The 27793-nt window shown below is 37.7% G+C and overlaps 1 protein-coding gene across 10 annotated transcripts in view; it reads left to right on the top strand.

The window, feature by feature from the left end:
• PTPRM (protein tyrosine phosphatase receptor type M) overlaps nt 1-27793 on the top strand; it is a 489233-nt gene that overhangs the window by 177425 nt on the left and 284015 nt on the right. For all 10 annotated transcript variants that reach the window (XM_072852716.1, XM_072852718.1, XM_072852723.1 and 7 more), the window contains exons 6-7: nt 14910-15084; nt 24888-25181. In XM_072852716.1, coding sequence (XP_072708817.1) covers nt 14910-15084; nt 24888-25181 — 469 coding nt within the window. The remainder of the gene's footprint in view (nt 1-14909; nt 15085-24887; nt 25182-27793) is intronic.

Consider the following 27793-nt stretch of genomic DNA (forward strand, 5'->3'; position numbering starts at 1 on the left):
TAGTGTACTAGGTCACTATCGGGTAACAGAACCCCAGACCTTGCAGTTCTCCGTCAATCAACTGAGACCATCTGGTTTCATGGTATGGTATTGGGCAATGTTGTATATGCCTGCTTATAACATCTCATGACGCTGCCACAGGACCATGAGTACAATGCAGCTATCTGTAACAGCTGTCAGAAAACATGGTATCTTCCAAATGAACATGAAAGATTCTTTCATTCCCGGTAGCAGTAGAACCAATAATCAACTACAAAACATCTTAATAGAAGACATTCTTATGTACACTAGAGCCAGAGTAAAATGAGCACCATTCTCTGGAGACAGTTATGCTAGCACTCAGGTAGTAGGGATTCAGGTCTTAGTGGTGCTATGAACAGGTTGTGCAATCTCTCTGATATGCCTAGTTTGTCCACCAGTATTATTAAGCCCTTTCTACCATCCTTTTGATGGTTTGTTTCCTTAAATTTATAAAACCTTAAGGGCAAACCATAGTAAGTAAATAAATAAATACAGTTGTGTGATTTTTATCAGGGGCTTCTCTCAGCATTTCTGCCACATAAGTCGTATCAGGAGGCTTAATATGTTTGGATTTGGCAATTCCAAAATATAGTGAGATAATTTGCTCCCAAATTATTTCCAGTACCTGGCATTTTTTTTCAGATTCACATTGTTACTCTGAAGTACAGGTAAATTGCCAGGGTGAAATCACAGACACACTGAATTCAGTGATGTTTCTGACTGTTTCCAGTGGTGGCAGGATTTTACTCCTGTACTTCTATCTCTTTTATAACTATATAAAAACCTCTCAGCTTGTATGCAGCAGAAGTCTTCAAGTTTAGTAGTATGCATTTTTCGGGTGAACAAATACTTTACTTTTTACAGTCTGTTGGACTGTGAGGGATATATGTTCCTTAAAACAAATGAAGAATTGTGACTTTGTTGGTTATTTTAGTCTCCTTGTCTTTGCTGAGTAGTTGTTGCAAATGGCATAGATGTTCTTAGTTTCATAATGCCCAGGCTTTGAAGTAGTCCTAAGTGAAAACCATAGATCACATTTTATTTCCCTCCTTTTTTTTTTTCTTTTCAAGCCTATCCCACTCTTATTCTCTATGGAATATGAAGTCTATTAATTTATGGGGTATTATAGAAGTTTTTGCAATTGAAAGGATGATGGGGGAACCACAATTCACAGGTTAGCTGCCCAAATTAGACCAATGAACCATGAAATTTGTGTCATGATGCTGTGATCAGTATTTACTCTTTCAGGAAACGGAAGATAGAAAGCTGTTTACCTATTCCATAGTGCATTGCTTTGCAAGAAAAGCATTTTTCCTGATCCTGCTAGGCAGCCATGCACCCTAGTGCATGAGCTGTGATTGCAGGCTTGTCAGATAATTTGACAACCAATTGTGGGTATTTTCAGTGATATCATTGTGGGTATTTTCAGTGATATCATTTCAAGTTAAAGTCAGACAAAAGGACTGAAGAACACAACACGGCATCATACAAGCTTGGTTTTAGTGTTGTAACTAGTGTCCAATCAATAAGGTCATTGGCTAGATTGTATGTTTATGAATTCATGTCCTCATTAGCTTATGTTCTAAACATAAACATACCTTAAAAATAAATCTGATGACACTAATGAAGGAATGTTTATAATTAACAGATGTGTCCCATCTGTTTACATTTTCTTTATTGCATCTGTGTATTGTCAGTATGGGATGACTCTTTCTATTCCATTGAATGACTGAGCAAAAATGCCTTTCCTGTGCTCTTTCTTGTGCTCCCACTGTAAGGGCTGTACCAATTGCCGTAAGTGTTTAGCCTCTTTATTACTGACCTGGATGATGATGTACCCTCTGCAAGTTCACAGACAATATGAAGTTGGGAGGAGTGGCTGATGCACCAGAGGGTCGACCTGCCATTCAGAGGGACCTTGAACAGGCTGGAGAAGTGGGCAGAGAGAACCTTGTGAAATTCGTTAAAGGGAAGTGCAAAGTCCTGCCCCAGGGAAGGAATAATCCCATGTACCACTACACAGTGGGGTGTGACAGGCTTGAATGTAGCTTTGCAAAGAACCTGGTGATAGTGGTGGACAAGTTGACCATGAGCTAGCCATGTGCCCTCTCAGCAATGAAGACTAACAGCCTCCTGGGCTGCAATAGGGGGAGTGTTGCCAGCAGGTGGAGGGAGGTGATCCTTCCCCTCTGCCCAGCAGTGGGGAGACACACCTGGAGTGCTGTGTCCAGTTCTGGGCTCCCCAGTACAAGAAAGATACAGACATGCTGGAGGAGGGTTAAGGGACTGGAGGATCTGACATACAAGGACAGAGCTGGGACTGTTTAGTCTGGAGAAGGGAAGGATCAGGGGAGATCTTGAAAGGAGTAGAGATGACAGAGCCAGACTCTTGTCAGTGGTATCTAGTGCCAGGACAAGAGGCAATGGGCAGAAGCTGAAATACAGGAAATTCCACTTAAACATAAGAAAAAAAAAATTTTTGTGGTGTTCAAACACTGGAACAGGTTGCTTGGAGAGGCTAGGGAGTCTCCATCCTTGGAGATATTAAAAATGCAGCTGGATGCAGTCATGAGCAACTTGCTGTAGTTGACCCTGCTTTGAGCAGAGGGCTAGGACTACATGATCACCAGAAATCCCTTCCAACCACAGTTATTTTATGATTCTGGGATAATATTTAAAAATCACTATTTTCGTCTGTAGCATTTAGCAACTTTTACTGATAAGGAAATACTGAAATTGAGTTTCTTGGCTGAGGTGAGATGTGTGCCTATGTACACACGCTGTTTTTCAGTAGTTGATTGGATTCCTCTCTTTTCCCATTTTAACCTCTTGGTCTGTCTTTTCTGTTAATTTCTATTTCTGTCAGTTTACACTTCTTATTTCTTACTTTATTTCTGTTGATCATAAAGGAAGAGAAATTAAATTCTCAGCAATAAGAGCATACAGAGGAAACCCAGCAAAGCAGTTGGGATGGGGCTTTAGCTATCAATGAACACTGACCTATTAAACCTCTGATCACACTAAAATTCCAGCAATTTATGTGGGAGGAGTAGTATATTGCTAGGAGAGTGTCAGAAGTACAATATCATCTGTTAACGCAGAGGCTGCAGTCTAGTACTGTGTATAAAATGCCAGTAGTATAGGAAGTGGCAAAAAGAAGCTGCTTTTCATATGATTTACAAAAGTGAAGTAATGAAAATGCAAATAATAGGTACTTGGAAGCACCTGTGGAACAATGCATTCTGTTATCTGTATATCCCTTTTCTTCCTCACTTACATAATATTTACAGCACAATTTTATAAACATCTGTGTACAGTACTGCGTTAGCTAGTTGGGTTTGCATTTATTTTCATTCTGCTTGAGGTTTAATTTGCACAAACTCTGTCACAATAATTTTTTAGGAGACAAACTTCAATTTTTCTTATTTTCTGCATTTTAAGAACTGTGATAAAATGTGATAGAAGGATTTAGTTTAATTTACATATTCTCTAAAGAGAGGCATAAGAAAGAAATGTAACAAATCTCAGCTTTCTAAACATCATTTCAAACTTACAAAATTTTAAAGTATGTTCACATGTATTAGAGATCCCACACCAAATTTTTGGAACAAAGTATCTACGTTTATTTTATTTGTTCTGCTCTAGCTATGAGCAAATGCATATACTACAAGCTTTATACCTTAAGACAGCATATATTTAGGGTGCATGAAAAGTCAAATACATTTTTGAATATGTATACCTAAACTTCCAAACCAGTTCCTGTTACAAAAGAGTTGTTAGGTTAGATGCTTATCCTTTGAGAAAGACGAATGCATTGCTTATGTGACAAACTTTGTTGGGAACAGTTACATCACTTCTGTCTGGGCAGTAGGGCTGAAGGCTTCATCACACTTAAAGCAATCCTCTTCTATCTTCTGTCTGTTGGGATGCAATCTCCCATCAGGGATAACACCAGCCAGGCTTTTTTACCTGGGCTTACTGGTTTTATTCTTATGTGTACATAGATTTGATTAATCTTTCTCTGATGCTAAGATTTCTCTTACAGAATCTTCAATTATTAGTGATACCAGAGACTAGGAGAAATTAATTAATTGTGGACTGTTAATGATAAATCCCAGTGAACATATGCAAGAAACAGAAAGATATCTTGAAATCAATGTATCTGTGAGGTGTTTTGACTTCAGTGATGTTTTGGAGCTGACCAGCAGAAACCATCCAGCCTAGTGTTTTTATCAACAAGCTATGTGCAGCTGAATTTACAAAATGTGTTTGGAGTGTGATAGGAAGTAAAGGTGACTTTCCTCCTTGGACAACATCTTTTCCTTAGCATCAGCGAGGCTGAGTGGCACGTCAGGTGCTGTGTACTCTTATCACTGGCATGACTGTCCGAGTGCTGAGATTGCTTTAGGACTAAATTCTTAAAGTCAGGGAACTGACATGCTCTCAGAAGTGTTGGGAATGGGTTGCCAACCTGCCGTCCTCCTGTTTTTGCATCCAAGCACAATGAAATCTTTCCTCCACAGCACTGTGCTGCTGAGGCTGGTTCTTGCAAGAGATTTCTGCATGTTCCTTAGAAAAATAAACCATTGAATAAACAGAAAAATAGAGGCCAACTTGCCAAGTCGGGGCCCCAGTACAATCACTGATGGATGTTAGACTGACATCTTACTTCCACGTGCTTCCTGTGTAGCACAACTGGGATTCACACAGATACTATGACCAATGAAATGCGCAGGTGAAAAAACTAAAACGCCTGCTGGTGCGATAGCTGCTCTGAATCTATATACTAGCCTTACACTGCTTGTATAAGATGGGCCACTGTAATAGTGGAGACAAAAATGAGCCTTATATTCTCCCACTCAGAAACATTGCAGAAGCCTGGCTAGCAAAGCTGCTCTATGGGGTAAGCCTCCCCATCCACCTGGACTGCCCTGCCAGGCACAAGAGTCAAATGTCGGTAACCATGAAGAAACGTCAGCATGTTTTGTTATTAATAGTAAAAAAAATGCAGATAAGGGTAAATGGAAGAATAAACTTCACTCCTATCCTCATGAACCAGCTCCACCATTCCTAAGTGGCGCAGAAGCTTAAAATATTATCCGAAATAGGTGTTTTCTGGTGAAAATACCTGGCAGAAGCAGCTGTGAAGTTTTACATTGTCAAAACCTTTAAATTGGAAACTTCAGATCAGTGAGCACCACAGACCCCATTGGTAGTGATACCAAAAAAGAAACTAAAAACTTCAGTGGATGTGAGCAAATTTCATTCTTTTAATTCAAGAAAACTAAGCAACCCTTGATACAGTAGAAAAAAACAGTACTGTAGATAGAGGGAAGAGAGGTGCTTATCTCTGTAGCGGTGCCGATCATCCATCAGGTTGCAAGGAGTGATAATGGGTGATAAAGGCCTTCCTTCAGCACCAGTCTAGCAGAGGTGGATGGTGCCCTGCCAAGAGTGCACTTGTGAGATTGAAATACACATTTTGTTTTCAACTAGTATACCAGCTGTTCCTGCTTATGAAGGGAATATGGAATCTGAAAACTTTTAATATAGGTATTAAAATTTTTGTCTTGAAAAAAGCCTTTTTATCACAAAAATATGACACTCAATCCTCTGTATCTTTGGTAATCTCCTGTGACCAAAAGAGATTTTTGGGAAAAAGTAAATCTAAAAAATTCATGAACTGTAGAAGTTTTGCTTTTAGAGGTACACTGGAAACTCTATGAAATCCACTAGGACCTTGGTTATGGACAACAGTGCAAAACTGTAAGACACCTGGACACAGCTTGGCGAAGTTTGTTTGTGGGTAACATGAAAAATTAGTAGATTTTGGTCCTCCTCATTTGCTGAAGATGCCCTGTTGCACCTTGTATCTATAAAGAGAGTCAGAAGTGCCACCTAAGAGAGCCATTATTATTTTTATTTAACAAGGATGATATGAAACTTGGACTCTGGACAAAAAGCTTCTGGTAACAGGTAGTTGTTCTTTCTTCTTCCTTTTTTCCCCTGTTTCAGAACTGTCTCAAGTATTCAGAAACTACCAGATATTAATGAATGGACTACATACATTGATTTGCAGAAAATTTGCTTACCTGCAGATATTTATGGATATACGCAAGTTAGAGGGGATGCTGTCATGGTTTAACCCCAGCCGGCAACTAAACACCACACAGGCACTTGCTCACTCTCCGCTGGTGGGATGGGGGAGAGAATCGGGAGGGTAAAAGTGAGAAAACTTGTGGGTTGAGATAAAGACAGTTTAATAGGCAAAGCAAAAGCCCTGCACACAAGCAAAGCAAAACAAGGAATTCGTTCACTCCTTCCCATGGGCAGGCAGGTGTTCAGCCATCTCCAGGAAAGCAGGGCTCCATCATGTGTAACTGTGACTTGGGAAGACAAACACCGTCACTCCAAATGTCCCCCCCCTTCCTCCTTCCACCAGCTTTTATTGCTGAGCATGGCATCATATAGCATGGAATGTCCCTTTGGGCAGTTGGGGTCAGCTGTCCCAGCTGTGTCCCCTCCCAGCTTCTTGTGCCCCCCCCAGCCTACTCGCTGGCGGGGTGGGGTGAGGAGCAGAAAAGGCCTTGACCCTGTGTAAGCGCTGCTCAGCAGTAATGAAAACATCCCTGTGTTATCAACACTGTTCCCAGCACAAATCCAAAACAGAGCCCCATACCAGCTACTATGAAGAAAATTAACTCTATCCCAGCCAAACCCAGCACAGATGCACATAAATCTGTCCCTCTCCTCCATCCCTATCAATCCCCACATATATTCTCATTCGATGAAGTGACCCATAAGAAAAGTTATTCTGGGATTACCTGTATCAGTCTAACCTTTTTGGTATTCTTATCTGAATTTGAAAACGAAGCGACCCAAGTAGTGTTCTCTTTTCAAGAAACTCAGTTTGATGTGTTAATCTTCCAGTTATTCTGGAGTGTTAAATAATATAATACATGGTGATTAGCAAACCTGAGATATTGGAACAGTTGACCTGTGCCACGGGGGGCTGGTTAAATTCAGCTTGCTTTTGAAGAGCCTGTTAGGTATGCCTGTTTTTGGACCCTGAAGACTGCCTTGATATGAAGCACAGTTCAGCAGCAGTAGAATCACTTAGGGACACATATGAGTTAGGCAATTGGTGAAGTAAATGCAATAAGCTTTCTGTGCTATGCTCTTGGACCTTTGGGAGAAAGAAACAGTGACCTTTACAATGAATACTGTAGTTAAAATGTACAAACTTACTGCTGGGAGGTATCGTGTTCAAATTGGAGTTGAATGGCAGCTTCTTTTATAAGACCAAGGGCTGTTGAAACTGTTTTGAGGCAAAGAGAACCGAAGTAAAGATTAAATTAAATTAAACCCAAAGGGAAGATGATAGGAAGGAAACAGAGCATTGGAGGAGGTGTGTGTTGGGGGTGAGAGCTGCTAAACTACGTGACTGACTCAGTAATTAAGACGGAAACACCTCCAGCCAAACCCTTCTACATTAGCTTCCCTGTTTCATGAACCAGTGTGTACCTAACTTATTACTGGTTATTACTGCTATGGTTGTCTTTATTCACAAATTGCACTGTCACTGTTGGGTTTACTATAGCTTTCTTTAACCATAGGCATGCGTCTCTTCTTGCCATTCATTCCTCCCATTTGAAAGGATCTTTTCAGGAGGCCGCTGCCTCACCCTGAATAGGGCATGGGTTTTCATCATCAAATATGTGTGTGCTTCCTTCCTGGCTCCTTCTTCCTTACCTGCTTTGTAGGACTTGGTATTACTTTGGTTTTGCCTGCTATTCTGGTTGTTTATAACTTTGGAATAGACTTCAGGCTGTCTCCAGAACTTGCAAGTTGGACTTCCTTCATCCCATGCCGCTTTTCTTCCCAACAAGATAACACTTGTCCAGTGAAGAGAATGTGGGACACGACCGCACGGTTTTTTAACTGTCCTGTTATGTACTTGGATAGAAAAGACAGACAAATGCCTGCTTTAGTATACTTTGCATTGTGTGTACAGATGAAAATTATGCTAATGATCTTTACTTTCTCATTTTCTCCTCATCACTCTGCTCCTTCCCAGCCCCTCCAGAAGCCTGGCGACTGCAGAACTCAAAGGCAGAGTGTTTAAGATCCTGTGTATGTTCTCTTCATTTTTTAGCAAGTTATTAATCCTAACTCTTGGAATTTTTAATACAAATAAAAGGATGATGAGAAGTACTTAGCATTGCGTATTTCAAAGAATTAAGATACAGTATTAGATTAAATGACTTTATAAGTAGGGCTATGGGTTCAGCAAAATGCTTAGCAGATACATGGATCATTGCCATAATTTCTATCTAAAGTATAAAACTCTTGTGTTAGAGAGAGATTTCCTAGTGCTCTGTTTTCTCCAGATGTTTCTGAGGATGTAGTTCCCTACAAGTAATTTTGTATTGTATTCTGTGCTTCTAAAGATGAATGGAAAGAAGACTTGGAATTTTTACGTATTTTGAGGGCACTGACAAATTTTTAGAGAATATTAACTCTTCTCAATTGCTCTGGAATTTAATGTAAAAATAAAAAAAAAGGTTGAGCAGGGGTTTGGGGTTTTTTTTGGTTTTAAAATCTCTATGTAGTAATAACAGATTTGCTCCTGTCAGAATGATACAAAACAATTTCAGTATGTAAGTAAAGAGTAACTGCTTTGGGTAAATTACACTGAGTTTAACAACTCCAGAAAATGCAATAATGCCTTTGTTTACTTTCTGTATGTTTAATTGTATCTTCAAATAGATGTCATTTCTTAATATTTGATATCTCAATGTGTAACTTTAGTAATATTTTACAATATTACCTGGCAGCTCCAGCCAGCATTTAGGTTTAGTCATAATAAACAGATTTATGGAGAGCTATGTGATTTGAAGAAAAGGCTTAGTTATCAAACACTAGAATATTGAAAGCTGAAATCTTTCTCGAAAGGTAAAATAATAACATTTTGCTTGAATGCCCATTAGTTACACATGCAGAGTGCAATTCTGGCTCATAGCAGAATAATTCCAAATAGGACAATAATAATATTTTTCCAGCACAGCATCATTACTTAAATGAAATACACTTGTTAACTTACACAGATGGAATAAATACAGGATAATCACAGGATCTGTGGTGGTTCTAATCTAGACTGACAAACAGTTGTCTTGGTTATGAAAGCAGCTCTAGAAATTCAGAGGTAAAGCCAGCTGTCTTAATTATTGGAATGATATGAACTCTGCGAAGCAATTTTGTTGAGTTATTAATTACTATTTGATTTAGATTTTATACATATTTTAAACAAAATTACTTCTGGCACTACCAATGTTATTTGAGATCCCACTGGTATGACTCTAATCACAATTTTATAAATGTGCATATTTGAAAGTGGGATAATGCAAACCCTTTCTTTTATTAAATGTATGAAAAGCTGCTTAATCTACCTGTATGGACAGAGGGTGACTGACCAATGTTTCCTGTTAAGTCTCTTCTGGCAAAATTGTTAAAACATACCTTGAGAGTTATTAATGCGGTGGTAGTGCTGGATATAACATCCCAGAACTTCAATCCCTTTGAATTATTGCTGCATTTTTGTTAAAAGTATTTCTGAAAGGTTTAATATATATCTTGTTGCTGCTAAATTGCTGTTCATTTAGAAGACTTACAGTTAGTTCATTGCCTAAAAGAGACTGTAAGTCTAATTTAAATAACCATCAACCTATTTCTTTTCATTCTAGCTTGCCTAAAATGGAAAAATAATGTGCATTTTAAAGTGCTTTAAGCTGTTTCTGTATGCATTTAATATGCTGGTACTAGGAATATGGATTTTCAAGCTGTATATATCCTGAGGTTAAATTAAGATTTTTTTTTTTAATATCCCTATATATTAAATAATGCATTGTTTAATAGAAATTTTATTGTTACAAGTGATTTACCAGTTATGTCTTTTCATTAGTTGGCTTAAATAGCATTTTTGAATATGTGTATTTCTTTTTTTAAAAGCTTTCTCTGAGCATTTGAAAATGTATGGGTTGCTCAGCAGCCAGTGGAACCTGTTATTTTCATTTTTGGATCTCAACATTTTGCAATCTTTGTTTTGCAGTCAAAATTCTTCTGCTCTAAGAAGGTTAGATAGCTCTTCCCTGGGGACATGGCCTTTGTAGTCCAAGCAGGTCTAGCATTAAATGATTACGGCAGTTTCCTCCTTCCAAAGAATGAAGTGTCCTGTTCACACAGTTCTCCGAGTCCCAGAGGCAGAAAGAGCTAGCAAGCTTAATCTGTAGTAAAGCCTCGGTCTTTCACATGGCAAATCAGGGCTAAAGTACAAAAAGTAAAAAGAACTATCTTTATCTTTGAATTGTATTTACAACAAACAAAAAAACCCCACCCATAAAACAGAAGGATACTACAAAGTTGCTCCGACAACCTGTTTTAATGGGTTTTAATATAGAGTACCACAGTGTTGCATTGTAAATCATGAATTTTATACTGTTTTCTGGAATGGGATTAGTAAATTACAGACTTGTCTTTTTTTGTGTGTTTAATTTTCAATAGGATATGATATATTTGTGAAGACTCGGGCTTCCAGATAAAAACTGGTAGTTTGCAAGACCTATCAGTATATTTCAAAATCTATCTTAAAAGAACTGAAATTAAGGTTTTAATGACTACAATTAGTAAACCGATAGATTGTAAATGATCTCTTTTATTTGTGAGACTTCAGAATGTTGCATTAGCGAGTGTTAAAAACTTATTTTTGTGAATGCTACTAAAACTAATTCTTTGTAAAAAAAATTGTAGTGGGATGTACTAATATGTTAAATAAACGAATGTTCGTTTGATATAAGTAAGTTATTTCTAGCCATTCTAAATGAAATGAGAGCTTGTTTATCATACAATGTGCTTAAAGGGGCCTGTTAAATATGGAAAAGAAAATATTATTGACATTCTCCTCCAAATTTCAGATAGTTAACTAACCATAAAAGTGACCACTGTCATACCTGTGCAGCTTCCTGAAGACACTGTGCAGTAACTCAGAGAGAACAAAATGTGAATCACAAATAAAGGGAGCAAAGCTGGCCGTGTGGGTACAGTTAAAACAGAAGCCACTCTGTATTCATATATCAAATTATAAATAACATTTTTTCAGACTAAAAATAGTCTTTTGCCATTTGTCCATTGCTGAAATAAGTGTTTGGGGGTGTGGGTTGTTTGAGGGTTTTTTTGGTTAGGTTTTTTTATTTGTTTGTTTTGTTTTGTTTTACTGTACAGCCTTTTTTTTTTTTTTAAACTCTCTTCTGCAATGCCTGTGGATTGAACTTTTCTTATACTTGAATTCATTACCGTCATTACCATTCCTTTATGCTCAGGCTTAAATAAATTAGGCGGCTCTCCTACTCATTTGCTGTCATCCCAGAAGAGAGGGAAGACTTGCTCTCTTGAGATGTATTTTTTCTTGTGGAAAGTAAAACAATTATGTTTCTTAGTCTTTGTCCATTCCAGATACTGTGTTTTCCTTGAAAATATTTTTCCCAAAGAGACTAAAGAAAAAAATCTAAGCTTTTTTTTTTGTCTCCTTTGAGTTCTAGTAGGAAATGGCATGCCAGTGATTTCTGTGAGACTGTTTGAGTTCTAACATATAATTAGAAACTGTACACTTTGCTGATGTGAGTTTGTAATGTTTAAGAGAAGTCAGTCAAGATAATCTTTATTAATAATAATCTCACATCTATTTTACAGGTGTGTTATAATAATAGTAATAAAGACTTTTTATTCTGGAGCTCCATGAGTTTTGAAGCCACCATTAAGAACCTGTTTCACATCTGGACTTCAGTGGGGGACAAAAAGGCTCAAATCCTCTATAGAGCCAAGCTGAGTTACATTTAAGGCTCATGTAGCTTGTTCATTTGAGCAAAATTATGTGTGCCTCTGAAATATGCTTTGGCTTCTCTCTTTTTCAATTGAAATTATTGACATGTGAATGGATAGCACGTGTTGCATGGCCATATAGTCAATTATTTGATCAAACTAAGATTTCCTGTTGTAGAACAGCAGTTAAGACATTTGAAATCAGGCGACATTAGTGTGTTTGAGAATAAGAAAAAGGTGAAAAAGATTATGGGACCCCAGTGAAATAATAATTTATTATAAATGCTGCAATGGATTGATCAGTTCCAATTTTCATTCTACGTATGCACAGAAAGAGATGGGAAATAAGTCCTATGTGTCCGGGTATTTGAGCACTTCCCTTTGTGGACTCCTGGCTGTTTATATGACAACCCAGGCTGTGTTGTTCAGGATTTCTATGGGCCATTGGGAGGTCTGAGGGGGCTGGCATGGTAGGAGATGGTCCTCTGTGTAGGACCAGCAGGGCGTGTGCATGCACCATACCTTTCCGTGGTCTCCTCTCTTCACAGGCTGCAGATTAAGGCAGAAATTATGCTGCCTCATGGCATTGCCTAGTCCTTTCCCTTCACCTTTTTCTCCTTTTAACAGCATTCTGTAGCCTTTGTTGGGTGGGAACAGTGAGAAATAATTCTTTAAATATTTACACGGTTCTTCAGTTGTGTTATAACTCATGAGAGTCCTGGTAAATTCCAAATGCAGGTGCCCATGTGGAAGGGTGGGTGTACCGTGCAGGCTGAAGTGGAGGGCCTTGTTCACACTCTAAATGAGCTGAGCTAGTTTAGGTACTAGAATTAATCAGTGTGTGGCAGTGTGTTGTTCCCTAGGGAATAACTTACCCTATTTCTTGGCAAGATAAAATAGCCTGTGTAAAGCTTCCTGATGTTGCAGCTAGAAAAAAGGAAAAACTAGCGTGGGTGGATGTAATGTAAGCACATGACTTGGCTATGCACAGAGTCCTTAAAGAGTCTGAAAGCTGCAGGAACACGCTTTAAAACCATATGGTTTGTGACTGGTCAGCAGCTCTGATAATTAGGATTAATCAGTTATTGTCTTAGGCAAAAAATAATGTTGCTCTTAAGAAATGTTCATTCTCCAAAATCGTAATTAACCCACTCTGCTTGCTTCCTGCTATCTGCAGCCATTCTTAGAAGGATAGGTAGAAGGATATTACAGTGGCAAAACCAGTAAAAATAGTAGGTTTGAAATGTTTCTTTCCAAGTTTTGTTTTCGGTAACTGCCATGGCACATGAGAGAAGCCAGTTTATCTGCAGCTCAGAAATCTAGGAATTTTAAGGAGCTGGCAATTATCTGAAGTAATTCTCAAGTAATAATTTAAGACTGGGTAATTTTTAAGGCATGATATTACATTCTTCTTTGGGTATGTTACAAGCATTTTTTTCTTTTAAATAAGCTGTGCATCACCCACGTTTATTTTTGAAGAGGGAGTAACTCTACCTTACTGTGCATGAGAATCAGTATTTACTGTTAATTATGCTGCTTCTTTGGCATTAATGCCATGATTAACTTTGACTTGGTTTTGTGATTTATGGATGAGTTTAATTTTATGTGCTGGTATTTGAAACTCTCTGGTTATAACTGGTATTTTAAGGGTACTTTCAGTATGGTGGCAAGTAAAGGCCATAACAAACTGAGGTCAGTATTTCCTACGTAGAGCTTAAATTCTGCTTAATTCTGGACAAACTACAAACTCTGGGGCAGAAAAACAGACATCACCAGCTGTGTTGATGGTTTATAGAAGCTCGGTAGTGCAGGACCCTTGCCCTGCTTGAAGCTCCTGAAGTCAGAAAAACCTACTAAAAATAACTGGTATCATTACATAGCATCAAGACTGTGCATATGCCTTCCTGGAGAGAGCGTCTTTTGGGAGGTGCTTGTTGGGGTTCTCCAGTTTCTTTTGATGTTTTGATAATGGCCCTAGCCTTCAGTTTGTTGAAATGTATATGTTCCTGTGAAAAGTGTGTCTTTCTTGTTTGCTTGTTTGAGTAAATGTTGTCACTAGATTTTGGGTTGGTTTTTTTTTTTTTCAGCCAGCTCTAGTAATTTGATGATTTTACATTTTCTGAGGGGTTTTGGGTGTTCATAGTGCATGATTCCTATTTCATGGGCAGGTGGAGCACAAGTTCTGATGAGAATCTGAGAGCCAAGTCTCTCTGCCTTCATCTTTGTGTCAGAGGACATCGCAAGATGTCGTCTCTGCCCTCTTCTGTCTGCTACCCTCCCTTTCTTCCTCCTCCAGCCCACGCACCAGATCACATGAGGGAGCAGGCCCATAGTATGGACTTATGCTGGGCCTTGTGCCCCTCAGCTGTTACATAGCTCATTTTCTTGTGCCGTGCATGCAATATGTTGAATTGAGGGCGAGATGCTGCACTGGGGTAGAAACTGCGCAGTTCCCAGTATCATGCTGAGGAAGTGGGAGATGGAGACAGCTTCTGCCTTGTTGGTCATTTGCCTGGTAAATCTGTGCCTAGGCTCTTCCACCTGAGTTGCTGATAACCCTGTGTGTAGGTGCTGCTATACGAGAACCATCCACTGACATTTCCGTGCAAGCTGTGCAAGATGCATGTGCCAAGTAGCAGATGCAGAGGGGAAGAGAAAGCGGAGATTGAGTATGCTGGATTTCATGTTTCTTTAAAAGAAATAACTTTAAATATTTGTGTAAAGCAAGCCAAGCAAGTAAACGTTACATTGCTCTGAAATCTTTCTATTAGTTAATCTATAAAGAGTTGAAAGCAGATGTTCCAGATGAGTGGTCGCCCACTGATGATGAATGGTTTAACTCACATGGGAAAGCAGTAAAGTCTCACACACCGTAAACATCTGTAAAAGTAACATACAGACTTCTGCTTTTATCTTGCCTCCTCTCTTGGGGAACTTGAGAGAAATAAAATTTGTTGTCGGTGGTTTTTTTAAATATGACTAACAATATTCTTTATTTTTGTTTCTTTGCCTAGGGTATTTATGTAAGGGATGCACCTTTGAAGGACATAAAAGTGTTCAACTTTCGCCGATTTGTAGCTCTTTTTAGTGTGGTAAATGCCACGAAGCGGGATGCTGGTAACTATCGCTGCATGATTCGGACAGAAGGAGGAGTTGGTGTATCGAACTATGCAGAACTGATAGTCAAAGGTATTTCACAATTAAAAAATCAGTATTTGCATGATCAGTGTATGGAATAAGGACCTGCAATTGCTAATTCAGTAAGAATGTCGATAAGAGGTTAATAGCCTGTTAAAGTTGATAAGACTTTCAATAAATAGACTCTGTTTATGTAAATCTTAAGAGTCTACCCAGCTGTAACAAGAGAATGACAGAAGAAGCCAGGGCTAATTAACTACTTATTTGTTGATTGTTATTTTGAATAATTCCCCAAAATGCACTGTTTAGAACTATATTTCTTTAAAAGTATATTTAGCAGATTTTTTTTTAAAGGTATGAACATAATACTGGCTATTTACCTCCTTTATGGAGATTGCATTCTAAAACTGTATTTACTGCAAAATATGAAAGTTTTACATTAAAATGAACACATAAAATACACATATTCTAACATATGGAGGGATGTTTTTAAAAACAGCAGGAAACACTTAAATGTAAATGGAATGCATACAGGTATGTCCATCCTTATTACAGACAACTGTGCTAAAACAATTTTTTAACATTCATTATATTTAAATTGCATTTTGATTGCTTCTTGCTTTTATACTAGTATTTTGGAGGAACAAAATTTTATTTTTGTTGTTTCAGAGACAAAACCAGATTCTGTAGCACCTAAGCTGTGGAGCCACATTATTGTGTTACATGTCTTCCTTTTCTGGTCCATTCTGTGCCTAACAAGCAAGAAGTGAGATGAAGGGCTAAAGGCTCTTTCTCTCTTCTTTTGGAAAACAATTTGATCCAAGTTGTTAAGGAGTGAACGAGTGCCCTAAAACTAAATTCACCACAGGTGTGGAATTTTCCTCTGGAAACTAGGAAGGACACACTTGCATCTGTTATGTATCCTCTGATTTTAGAAACAGTATCCTTCATTGGATAGGACTTTTTTGCTTTTGGGGATAGCATTTGGGTTATCATGGATGGTATCGTTATAGCTGTTCTAATAGAGTTAAAGAAACTTATAGGCTAAGCAGTAACACGAACAAGAAATTAATTTTTGTGTAGTAGCTTCTTGTCACTCTGCTTTCCAAATCTTGCTCTAGGTTTTCTCTTTTGGGTTAAGATACAAATTAACATTTCTTATGACTTAGTAATCTAATTAAAAAATCAGTACCTATTGCAGTATAAGAGCTTGTACAGTTCTGGTTGCAGACAGCAGACTGAATAAGGGGCTTTGTTATTAGTTGATCTGGAACTTGCTCTTTTCTTTCTCCTAACTCTTTAATTATTTTGTATATTTATAAACCTATATGGGATTTGTCAGGAGTTTTTAAAGATATGATCCTTTTCCTAAAGGCAACTTATATGTAGGGTAATAAGCAAGGTGTGGGATAACAGTTACATCTGAAAATGTAGCATGGATGTTGTTTCTGAAGTCAGTATAGAAAGCATGCATATGAGAAGCTAGCAGTAAAGGAGGGGTTTAAAGGGCAGGAGGCACAGTGGCATAAATAAAGAATCAGGCCAAGACATTAAAAAAGCAAAGCAAAGTGGATGTGTTTTAGAGAAAATGGAGAGAAGCGGGACAAGACGAGGAGGAGGAGGTTGCAAATAACCAGTGTATGAAGATAACATGACAAAACAAATTGTAGTATGAAAACTTAGATGAGCTATTTGAATGGACCGATGAAGAAAGAGGCAAATAGAGAAGGTGAGATCAGAATATAATTACAAGGCATGGTGGAAAACATAAGGTTATTTCAGTCCAAGCAAAGATAGCATGAAAAGGAAATAAAAGGAGTGGCCAAAAATGGAAATGTATGGAAGTCAGCAAAGAGAGCAAGAAAGGGTGGAGTATGAACCCCAACAGGAATGATGAAGCATCTTTCAGACCCAAGATCAGTGGAAATGAGGAAGAATGGAGACTGCCTGAAGGAGGCAGATGGAAGATTGACTGTATCAGTGACAGGAGATACAGAAAGCCAAAGAAGTTAGATTTTTTTCAATTTCTTTGATTTAGCGTGTTTTAATTTATTAGTGCTCCTTTTGCAGTGCAGTAGATGAAATTTATGAAGCGTATCATTAAAGCATTTGTGCTTACCCAGATTCTTTCAGAAAATTTGCGCTGGGCGCTGTGAACAAGTGTATAGCCTTTGGGTGTAATCCCATTAACTACTTTTAGAGTGGCAAAGTAATTATGGTAATCCCTGTTGCCTGTATTGGAGCTTTTATGAGACCACCTGCAGGTCATTCCTTCTGACCTAAAAAGACCCATTTTAAACATTGTGCTGTAAAACCTTAGATGACTATACTGAAATAGCAGCATTAGGGGCTAATTAGTAAATATGCTTTCTTATTGGTGGTGTATAATTAAGAAATTGTATTTCCTAATTTTTTCAGCAGCTTTTTTGCAATGTTAGTTAGCAGAATTCAAAGGTAATAGATTGATTTCAGTGCAGCTATATCTTTTTTTAATCCATTACCATTGATAAATCATGAAGAAATGTACATTTACCCATATTGCATATAATGCTTAGTATACATGGAAGTTACTGATGGGTTAATAATAGTATGTGTAGAAATAGTGGTGTAATTACTCCCCGCTCTTTGTTGGAAACAATGAATCTAATTCTCTTCTCATTTTCGCTGGTGTAACTAAGCTGACTTAAGAGGAATTTCCCTGGAATTGCACTGCTAGGATGACAGGAGAGTCAAACCTAGCGTTTGTAAGTTAAAGAGAATCAGTTCTTAACATTTATTGTGCTCTGTTTCATTCTGGTTACTGAACTTGTAACTCAAGTTGCAAATAACAATTCCTGCACTGGAATTGAGATTTTTTCAAAGTCCCTTTGCTTTTAAATAGGGACATTTGCACAGTAGAGTGGGTTACAACTCCGTACAACGTTCATTCTTCTTTATTGTAGATATAGTTTCACTAAATAGGAACTTACTTTGAGTGGATTCCAGTTACTTTCTTATGTAAACCTCTTTAAGGTTTGTAGTGCTGCTGTGGCATGATGTTGTGTGGCACTGGAGACCAGCTACGAGAACTTCCAAAATCAGTGGAAAGGCTACTAGTGTCAGGTACTGAAAACCAAACCTGAAATCACAAAGGAATAGGAACCAAATCTTGAACATGAGAGATATGTAAGAAACTGCCAAATGTTCCTTTTTTTCTTTGGTTTTTTTCCCCTCTTTTTTTTACCTGAGCAGATATGGTTATAGCAAGGTTTAATCTGTGGGGGGAAGCAATTAAAAAGCTGTCAGTTAATCCCATGTTATCTTATTAAAGAACTGTAAACATGAATATTGTCTAGTTAATGAGCAAAAAGCCTGTCAGTGAACAATTAGTCTGGCCTTAAACAAGAAGGAAAAAAAGGGGTTTTTTTGAAAACTTGTTTGTGTTATCTTATATGTCTTTTAGAGAATGGTGAAATAAAGTATTGATTGTCCTATTTAAATAAATCCTGAAGGGGAGGTTTTCAATTTACCCGAGTGTTTGTTCTGATAGGAAAGGCTGAAAAGACAAGTGCCTTGTCATTGTGTGTGCTCAAACTACACAGTATCCTCATTTAAGTTTGTCAGAGAATTGGATTGAAATGTCACTTCATCTGATGGGAGACATGAAATTGGCCTTGTCAGATCACCCACTTATTGTAAAAAACAGCAGTTCGTATCTAATAGGTGACATAAAAGTAATCAAACATTGAGCAAAAGGAAAATAGTAGGGTGGAATTGATTAAATGTATTTGGTGAAGTAAATTAGACTTCTACATACAGTCCCTGGGTTGAATTTTTCTAATAGTGGGCAGATCCAACACAGATTAGATTTAGGAGAACAGAATGAGCCTGTCTGAGCAGACATCAGATTATTACAGAGTTCAGACTGCTTATTGAGTTCAAACAAGGTAAACCTAGGTGTCAAATTGGTTAAAAGGAGTTTTGTTAGGTTTTTAAGCGAGGGCATAGAAAGGTAACCATCTGTAATGCTGGCAGCTTAAATGTCTGCATCTTTCCAAATGGAAGATTTAACACCGGGAGCAGAACCAAACCTCTTCTGGACCTCTAGAGCAAAGACTTTATTCTGCAGGGCAAAATCATTTTGAGATCAAGACACAGTAAGAAAATATTAAAGATTGCTTATCTGTTGTTCTCATACATTAAGTATACACAGTACTTAACGCCTGTTTTCTCTCTGCCAACTAGCCTTTCATGCTGGATCCACCAGGCTGTCTGTACCCTTTTTTACAAACAGTGGTGGTATTAGGACTTATTTTTATGGTTGCCTGACAATTCCTATCATGAAGTCCTGCTTTTGGATGCTCATATTTTGGCAAACTGACTTCAGGCTGATATTTTCCAGCGTGGATGTGTGCCTCAGCCTGAAGGTTATGAGAAAACCTCCACCCAAAACAGTTGAGATTGTTCAGCCATCCTAGCAAACTTGCTAGAGCAAAGTGTTGAAGACTCTGGGCTTTGAAGCAGGAACTTTTTTTCAGGAGGGTAATAGTTATGTCAAGAATGCTGTTTCTCTGTTCCTGTGAAAATCTGTTTTCAAGTATAGTCAATTTACAAGCTGCTAAATAAAACCCACCAAGACCCCCATTCTGATATGTACGATGAAGACTTCTCTGAGTTAAGCTCTCAGATTCTCCCTAAATTCTAGATACAGTGAATGGAATTTAAATGCAAGCACTGATCTGAGCTCCTCTGGGATGGGCTGGATCCAGGCACGGGAAGCAAAAGCTGTGAGCTTACCATTCCCGTGCTTTTAGTATACAGCCCTCCACCTCGCTGAGCCCTTGTGCTGTGAGGGTAAAATGGTGACATGCATGATGGATAGTGAGGGGTGCAAGAGCAAGTAGCTGCATGCTCAGATGGGGTTGTTAGTGTTGGGATTGAAAGGTATGGCAAAGTGGGAGGTGTTTTGAAATGAGAGGGGAGGTAGCTCAAAATTGGGACTACATAAGCACTAAAAACTAGGGAGAAAGACGACAAAGGGTGGAAGATAAACATATATGCATACATGCATATGTAAAAATATGTATGTAGGGGATGAGGAAGGGGGCTGAGGCCAGTGTAAGAGAGAACTGTCTGGAAAGGGGAACTGTCTAGTGCAGGAGGGGAAAGGAAAAGCAGATGCTAGGGAGAAGCATGCTTAGAAGAACAACAGCAGACTGGAAGGCAGGGAGAGGAGCAGGCACAGAGCTTGTAGATGCAGCCTGGGGTAAAAAACCCCAAACCTGGGGTGGGAATTTAGTGGTGTCTGGAACGTGGGGATGGTGACCATGGCGTGGGGAGAAAACGAAAACAGAGCAAAGCTGAGAAAGGGAAGGGTAGATGGGTTTAGACCACTTAGGTAAGCAGATGAGCATGGAGAGAGAGCAACGCAGGCTGAGGCAGCGCTGTCTTAAAAGAGAGTTGGCAAGTCAGGAGTGGGCAAGTCAGAGCAATTGGGTTCGGGAGGAATCATGTTTGGGGAAGGGAACAGTTTGGGCCTAGTTAGGGATGGGTGGTAATGGTCATACTACAACTACTGCAGGGTTTAGCAGGTTATCTACTAATGTCAAACTAATTAGATTGTACCTGCTTAGGCTTATCAGTGTATAGTACAAGGACACTTGTTTTTCTGTAAAGTTTCAAAATATGTATAAAATACAACAATTACATTTTCTTAAATGATGAATTTACAAGTAATTTTAAGAACATTCAGATACTGGGTCAGGTCAAGTTTTCATCCTGAACAGTCTCAGTAAGGAATAGTGTAAAATTAGCTCACATGTTATGCATCATACTGTTTAGAGGTATTGTTTAATTAAATAATTAAATGCTTTGGCAGGAATTATCTAAAGACTTTTTGAAAAAAATATTGCATGAAGAACTGTGGTGTTTCAAAATCATTGCAGTGTCTTTTGTTATCAGAGGGGGAATTTGTTGCACTTCATCCACAATTAAATGCTGCAAAATGGCACTGCTCTCCATTGTTTCCAAAGGGATAGAATAATTTGCATGCTCAAGAGAGGAGCACAGAAATATATATATATATTAAAAAAAACAAAATAGAGAGGAAAACGGAAGAAAAACATTCTTAAAGGTGTTTAGTTGATTTCAAGACTATATTATAATGGTTTGATTAGTTTTATAATAAAGACTTTTTAATGTGGACAGAGCATCAGAGACGGTTGATACCTTATTTTTATCACTTCATCTACTCATGATGTGCTGAACAGTATCACGTGGGAATATCGTGACATTGTCTTACTAACAGTTACTATTTAATTAAAATAAAACTAGCATGCAGGATAAATCTTTCTTCCTTGTTCTCCCACAAATGTAGCATGGCTCCATCCTCTCACCTCAAAGGAAAAATCAAAAAATGTTCTCGTTACCATTGAAGCAGATTTTTTCATTTTTCAAGTTAGCTGTTCTGAGCCACAGAGAAGAAATGTCTATTTTTTGCGTTCTGTAACTCACTTAAATCTCAGAGATTTACATTATCTCCACTGGCATCTCTGTGTGATGCCTTTCCCCTCCCTATTAAAATTTTAAAAGAACTGCAAAACATAAAGATGTTAGGATCTTGTAGAAAATGTTTGGAAATTCTGTATAATTTAAAGCACAAAGCAGTGTAAATAAAGAAGTTGCTGTTTCAAGTATGTGTCCAGTTAATATAGAAGCACATAAGAATAAATAGTTTATATGCATGTACGACTACATTTGTTTTTATCCTCTGCATAAGAGAAGGGCTGCTCCTTATCATAAAGGCTTTGTTTTTTTCTCATATTCACTGTAAATGATCCATTTATGTAGGCTGACATTAGAGCATCTGCCTAAAGCTGTCCATCATCTTCAGACCTCTGGCTTTGTAAGGTGGCCACTATTTTCTTTCCATAAGGGATTATGCCCATCGCCATTTGCCACAGAATTCAAGAATAGGTCACCTGTCTGTTCAAAGTTGAAAAAGCATTAAATTTGAAATTATGGATAAACTTACCTTCTTTTTTGAGTTAATATTCTATTTTAAAAGCCTATGTTTAAAGGGTTTCACAGTACGGAATAGCTTTGTTTTCTTGTGTTTCAAGAGGGATCTACAAGGGAGAACTCTTTAAGCTAAACCATCGTACTAAATAGCCACTGCTATGAACTTGATTCTGCAGGCAGTTGAAATTCCTTCCTTGAATGTACACAGCTGTAAAATCACAGGTCTATCGTACCATTTTCATAAAGGTATTAATTGGAAAATAATTTGCATGTTATTTATTTGAGACTACAGCAGTGGCCACCAGTAAAACTGCTTTTAGTGAAAGATGGTGCTGCAGTCTGGTACTTACCTGATTAAGTGATCCAAACTCCTCAGTATCCTAAAAAAATTAAATCATTCTGCCTAAAGGAGGAATAAATGAGTAAGTCAGAAGAACAACTTTCATACCTTAGTCATGAAATCAGCTCATTATATTTGGTAGTACACCATTTGTATTAAAGTGCCTGCTTAACTCCGGGTCTCATGTTTTTAACCAGTCACTTAATAATGAGCATCATATTTGTATTGAAAGGTTCATTTTATGTAACCTCGGTCTCTGGTAAGAAGACTACTTTTAGTATTAAACTGCAGTATATGCAGGCTTTGCTGAAATCATGCAGCTTGCATTAACCTTTTGCACTTTGATCACAAAGGAATGAAAAATATGCCCCAAGGGATAAAAAGACAATAAAATACTGTCTATTTCAAGTACTTGTAATACTTGGAATGAATTGGTGTAACCACTAACCTTAGTGACCTAACTCCTGAGTTTGCATTTTGAATGGCACTTCAACAGCCTTTAGTAGCATTTGAAACTTGAAAGTAATTAACTGTTCTTTCAGCATGGCTAAGTAAATGCCTTAGGATGCTCTATAAAAGTTCCATTTCATGTCTTGGTTCACAAAACAGCCTAATGATTTAAATTGATGGTAAATCATTTTGAGTCAAGTCAGAACTATTTCCAGACATGCTATCGCTGTATGAAGCCATAGTTTATATACTTCAGGAACAATAATTTCAATAAAACTGCAGTATGTGTGTAACCGAAAGATGACATCAGTTTGCCATATATTGCTACTGACATATAACAGTGTTTTCCCTAGTGATTTGAAAATGTAAACAATATTCTTTTCTTTGTTTACTGGAATCTACCACAATATATTAAGCTACTTTTAAGTCTATTGCAATCAGTAATAATTAGTAGACATCTTTGGAGACATTCTGGATTGTTGCCCACTGTATCATGTTCTTCATGACAGTAATCAATTAGTTTTGTTAAGATGAAAATATATAATGCCGATGACTATGTTTGCTGGTTTGTGATATCATATTTCAGCAATTACTAACAGATTGCCCAGATTGAAGCTTATGTGCAAGTGTACAGCACTAATTTAGAAACAATACCTATCTGAGGCATAGCTAATCTTCAATGTACTTAGTGATCTGTGAGTTGAGTACTCTTTCTCTAAGTGAAAAAAGGTGGCATAACGTAGGATAATTACATGTTTGTTAAAATAGCAATTCTATTTCTCAGGAAATACTAGTACTTATTTCCAGAGTTCCTTTCTCCCTTGTACTTCATTCTTTCATGTTCTTTGCTCTAACTCTGACTTTGAAGTCCTTGAGAAAATGATGAAATATATAAATTCAACTTCTTTTCTGTTTGACTACCTATATCTCAACATATTGGGAAAGGGTTAGCAGAAGAGGATAAATCTGAATCTACAGCTTAGGGAAGACAGATGTTCTACATTCATTACGTATTCCGTGTAGCCTTAAGAAGGTGGCAGTGTTTGCTGATAGATATGTTAAGAATATTGGATCAAACAGTGCCTTATTACAGCAGCCTGGCTTCATTCTGTATAAATATATTTAACCAATGGGAAGGTGAATTTTATGCAGATGTGATCCATGAAACAGCAGAGTAATTTCCTGGTTAATCAATAGGAAAAAAATGAATTTGTTATTTACCTTTAAAAAGAGATGATGTCTGCAAATTATTTCTGCAGTCTTATTTAAAATGAGATGCCCATCACGTAACAAATAAAAGTGGTTTTAAAATTTTCCTCACTTTTAAAATCTTTAGAATGCAGACTATCAGGAGATCACACGCATGCTTGCTCTGTGCAACAGAGTACTGCTCCTGTGTGGTAGTTAGTGAAAATAAGCCATTACATGAAATAGAGTCAGAGTCATAGTAAAGACTCAAGAATTCCCCCAGCTCTCATTTAGAAGCTCTTTCTGTTTAACCAGGATATAGGACTTGAAAAAATACTATATTTATGCTGCTTACACAAAAGTCTGAAAATCTGAAGGCTGAGTAGTACAGTCCGTGAGAAATAATTAATAAAAAATTCATTTTGTTTTCATGCAGAAATCACTGTTCTGGCTATGTCTAGGAATAGACTTCAATATCAATTTAAGCTTAAAAATGTTAGTTTTGAGTAGGATTTATATTTACATCCAGTAAGAGCTGTATTTTGATTAAAAAATTGAGATCATCTTTCTTTTTAAATTGGAAGTTAAAAGTTGCCATGTAATGTCTAGTGAGTAGAATTGCAGTTGCACCCGGTTTGAAGTTTTATGGTATAAAATAAAAGCTTCATGTTAAAATCTCCAAGTGCATAAGCAAAAGTTTGCATATTGCGGTTTATTGGAAATAAGTTAATCTGTAGTGATGATTTCTTCATATCCATATTTTTATGCAATCTTCAGCTCTAATATAGTACAAAACCCATGGTTTATTTGAATGTTTTAGAAGCAGAAAAAATGCCAAGATAATAATTGCTGCTTTTTGTAACTTACTGTGCTTCAGAGCCACCAGTTCCCATTGCTCCACCTCAGCTGTCCTCAGTCGGTGCAACTTACCTGTGGATACAGTTGAATGCCAATTCCATCAATGGGGATGGACCCATTATTCAAAGAGAAGTTGAGTATCGAACTTCAAGTGGAAGCTGGTATGACATACAACCTGTGGACTCCACAAGCTATAAGATTGGGCACCTGGATCCTGACACCGAATATGAAATCAGTGTATTACTTACAAGACCAGGTGAAGGAGGAACCGGATCTCCTGGCCCAGCTCTCAAAACAAGAACAAAATGTGCTGGTGAGTACTCAAAAGTGATTGGAAAGTTGTAAGCATCTTTCTAGGGTTGAAAACGTAAGTTATTTCACTAGCAGTTTTTACTGTCTACCTTAAACCAATACGCTGCAGGAATTAAGACTGAATGCTTTTAAGTGTAAGCTATTAGCATTTGCCAGCTATGATGATCTTGAAACCAACCTTCGGTGCCACTGCAGACTGTAGATGAAATCATACCTGTGCATGCCTTAAAGTGGTCAGTGTAGAGTGCTGTATAAAGAAACGATTTTTACTATCAGGTATGCACTGAGCTCTCTCCATTTCATTACACCCCTCTCTTGCCAGTGTATGTTTGGGTGTCAGGTTAATTCATCCTTTTCTTTTTTTTTTTTAAATTTCTTTTTTTTTTTGGCTAGTATCCCAAGCTTGATAAGAACTTTGTTTTTTATAAAGTTTCTTTTTTCCATTTTTCAATGTCAAGTATATCAAACTTGTAGATAAAGTGGAAAGAGATCCTGTGTAACAGCAAAAGTATGCAGTGTTAAGTCTCAATTAGCAGATGAGGTTTAGCAAAGGACTGCTTTCTTGAGTGACTGATAGCATGTCTTTTCATTAAATGAGATAGTGTGATTTGTGGTGCTGTGTAGCAGTCTTGGCTCCTGTTTTGAATGTTATAATTAATAGTGCTGACCTCTGACTGTGAAAAGATACAAAGTAGACCTATTATACAAAAGCAATTGTATAGTAATTTTCAGGAAGAGTGGCAGTGAAATTAATTTGGGATTCAGCTGCTCAGAAAATAATAGAGTATATGATGACCTGGAATTTTTTCTGTCATTAGTATTTTCCCCCAGTATTTTGAATCTTCTTTCTGCTGCTGTAAAGTTGGTGGAAGATAGGCAGAAGTGTACCTAGAGGAAATGGGAGTAAGCAAATGGTATTAGCTTATTGATCCTAATCTTTTAAAGAATGGCTTGGTGTTATTTGTCTTTTTAACAGGAAAAATTACATACTTCAACAGAAATGATGATGTATTTCCATCGCATATGAAAGTAAAGTTACTTTTTGTAAAGTCACCTGGCCACCTGTCAGTGGCTAAATGGCATTTCAGTTGAACTGGTTGGTGTGATGTCAAACATAGAATGAAATATAGTTGCTGTCAGAATCCCAGTGTTATGTTTTGAAGTCTATACAAGTACTAACTCTGATATTCTTTTTGGTTTTTTTCTTCGTCTCATTACTGGAAAGAAGTATTTAATGAAAAATACCAAAAAGCAGTACAGTTAAGTTATAATAATAGTTAAGTACTTAGTATTTATAAGATTTTCTTTACTAGACTAAGATAACTTCAGCTTGGTCAAAAATGAGGCATAAAAATTAGAGTTCCCTTCAGGAGGGTTTCTGGGTCACTGCCTTTTATAATAATGTAAAATTATCTGGTAAGGTAAGTATGTATTTAATGCACAAGTACTTCAGTTATTTTAAAATTAAACCAGTTTTTCTCATAATTTTATCATCTGCTTGTATGATTAGATAACGTAGCATTGGGTGAGCCTGTCTGTACTAAAGGGCTAGAGAGCGTGGTGGGTTGACGCCAGCCAGCAGCCAAGTGCCCACACAGCCGCTCACTCAGTCACCTCTTTTACGGGACAGGGAGAAAATAGAAGGAAGGCAACAAGACTCATGGACTGAGATGAAGACAGTTTAACAGGTGAAGCAAAAGCTGCACTCACAAGCAAAGCAAAATTAGGAATTTATTCACTGTTTCCCATCGGCAGGCAGATGTTAGCCACTTCCTGGGAAGGAGGGCCTCGGCACACATAATGGTTACTTGAGAAGACAAACACCATAACAATGAACATCCCCCCTTCCTCCTCCTTTCCTTGAGCTTTGATTGCTGACCATGACATCATATGGTATGGAATATTCCTTTGGTCAGGTGGAGTCAGCTGTCCCAGCTGTGTCCCATCCCAGCCTCTTGTCCACCTCCAGTCTACTTGCTGGGGGGGGTGGAGTGGGAAAAAGAGAAAGCCTTGAGGCTGTGCAAGCACTGCTCAGCAATGTTCAAAACACTGGTGTGTTATCAACCTCATTTTAGTCACAAATCCAAAACACAGCACCATACAGGCTGCTATGAAGGAAATTAATTCCATCCCAGCCAGACCCAGTAGAGAGAGAGAAATCCAGAATTTTAGTTACATTTAAGAACATCATATGCTTTCTGGTCTTTTCAGTGGTACATACTGTTGAGTATTAAAACGTGCGTTCAGTCTCATAAACCACTATGTACTGGAAGTATTTTATTACCTGGTAACATCTTGTAATACATCAGCATTATTTGTGTTTTCATTAAGCTAAACAGTAACCCTCTTAAATTAAAAGCAGAAAGAGATGGCTGACTGAAAAGTTTAAATTGAATGATGATATTAAATCTGTCTCTACAAATTGGCTTTTTTGTAGCAGAAGATCCTGCTTTGAAGGTGTAGTCGTTATTGGTTAACTGTTAGCAAGTGACAGGCTAATAACTGGCCCAAGGGCTTAAAAAAGATGTTGATAAACTAATGATGGTATAATTAAGCTGGGTAGGAGTAAAATAATGCCAGTCTCCAAAGCATACCATAGAATTAATAAAACAG

The sequence above is a fragment of the Ciconia boyciana genome, chromosome 2, assembly GCF_034638445.1.
Source record: "Ciconia boyciana chromosome 2, ASM3463844v1, whole genome shotgun sequence".
Taxonomy (NCBI): Eukaryota; Metazoa; Chordata; class Aves; order Ciconiiformes; family Ciconiidae; genus Ciconia; species Ciconia boyciana.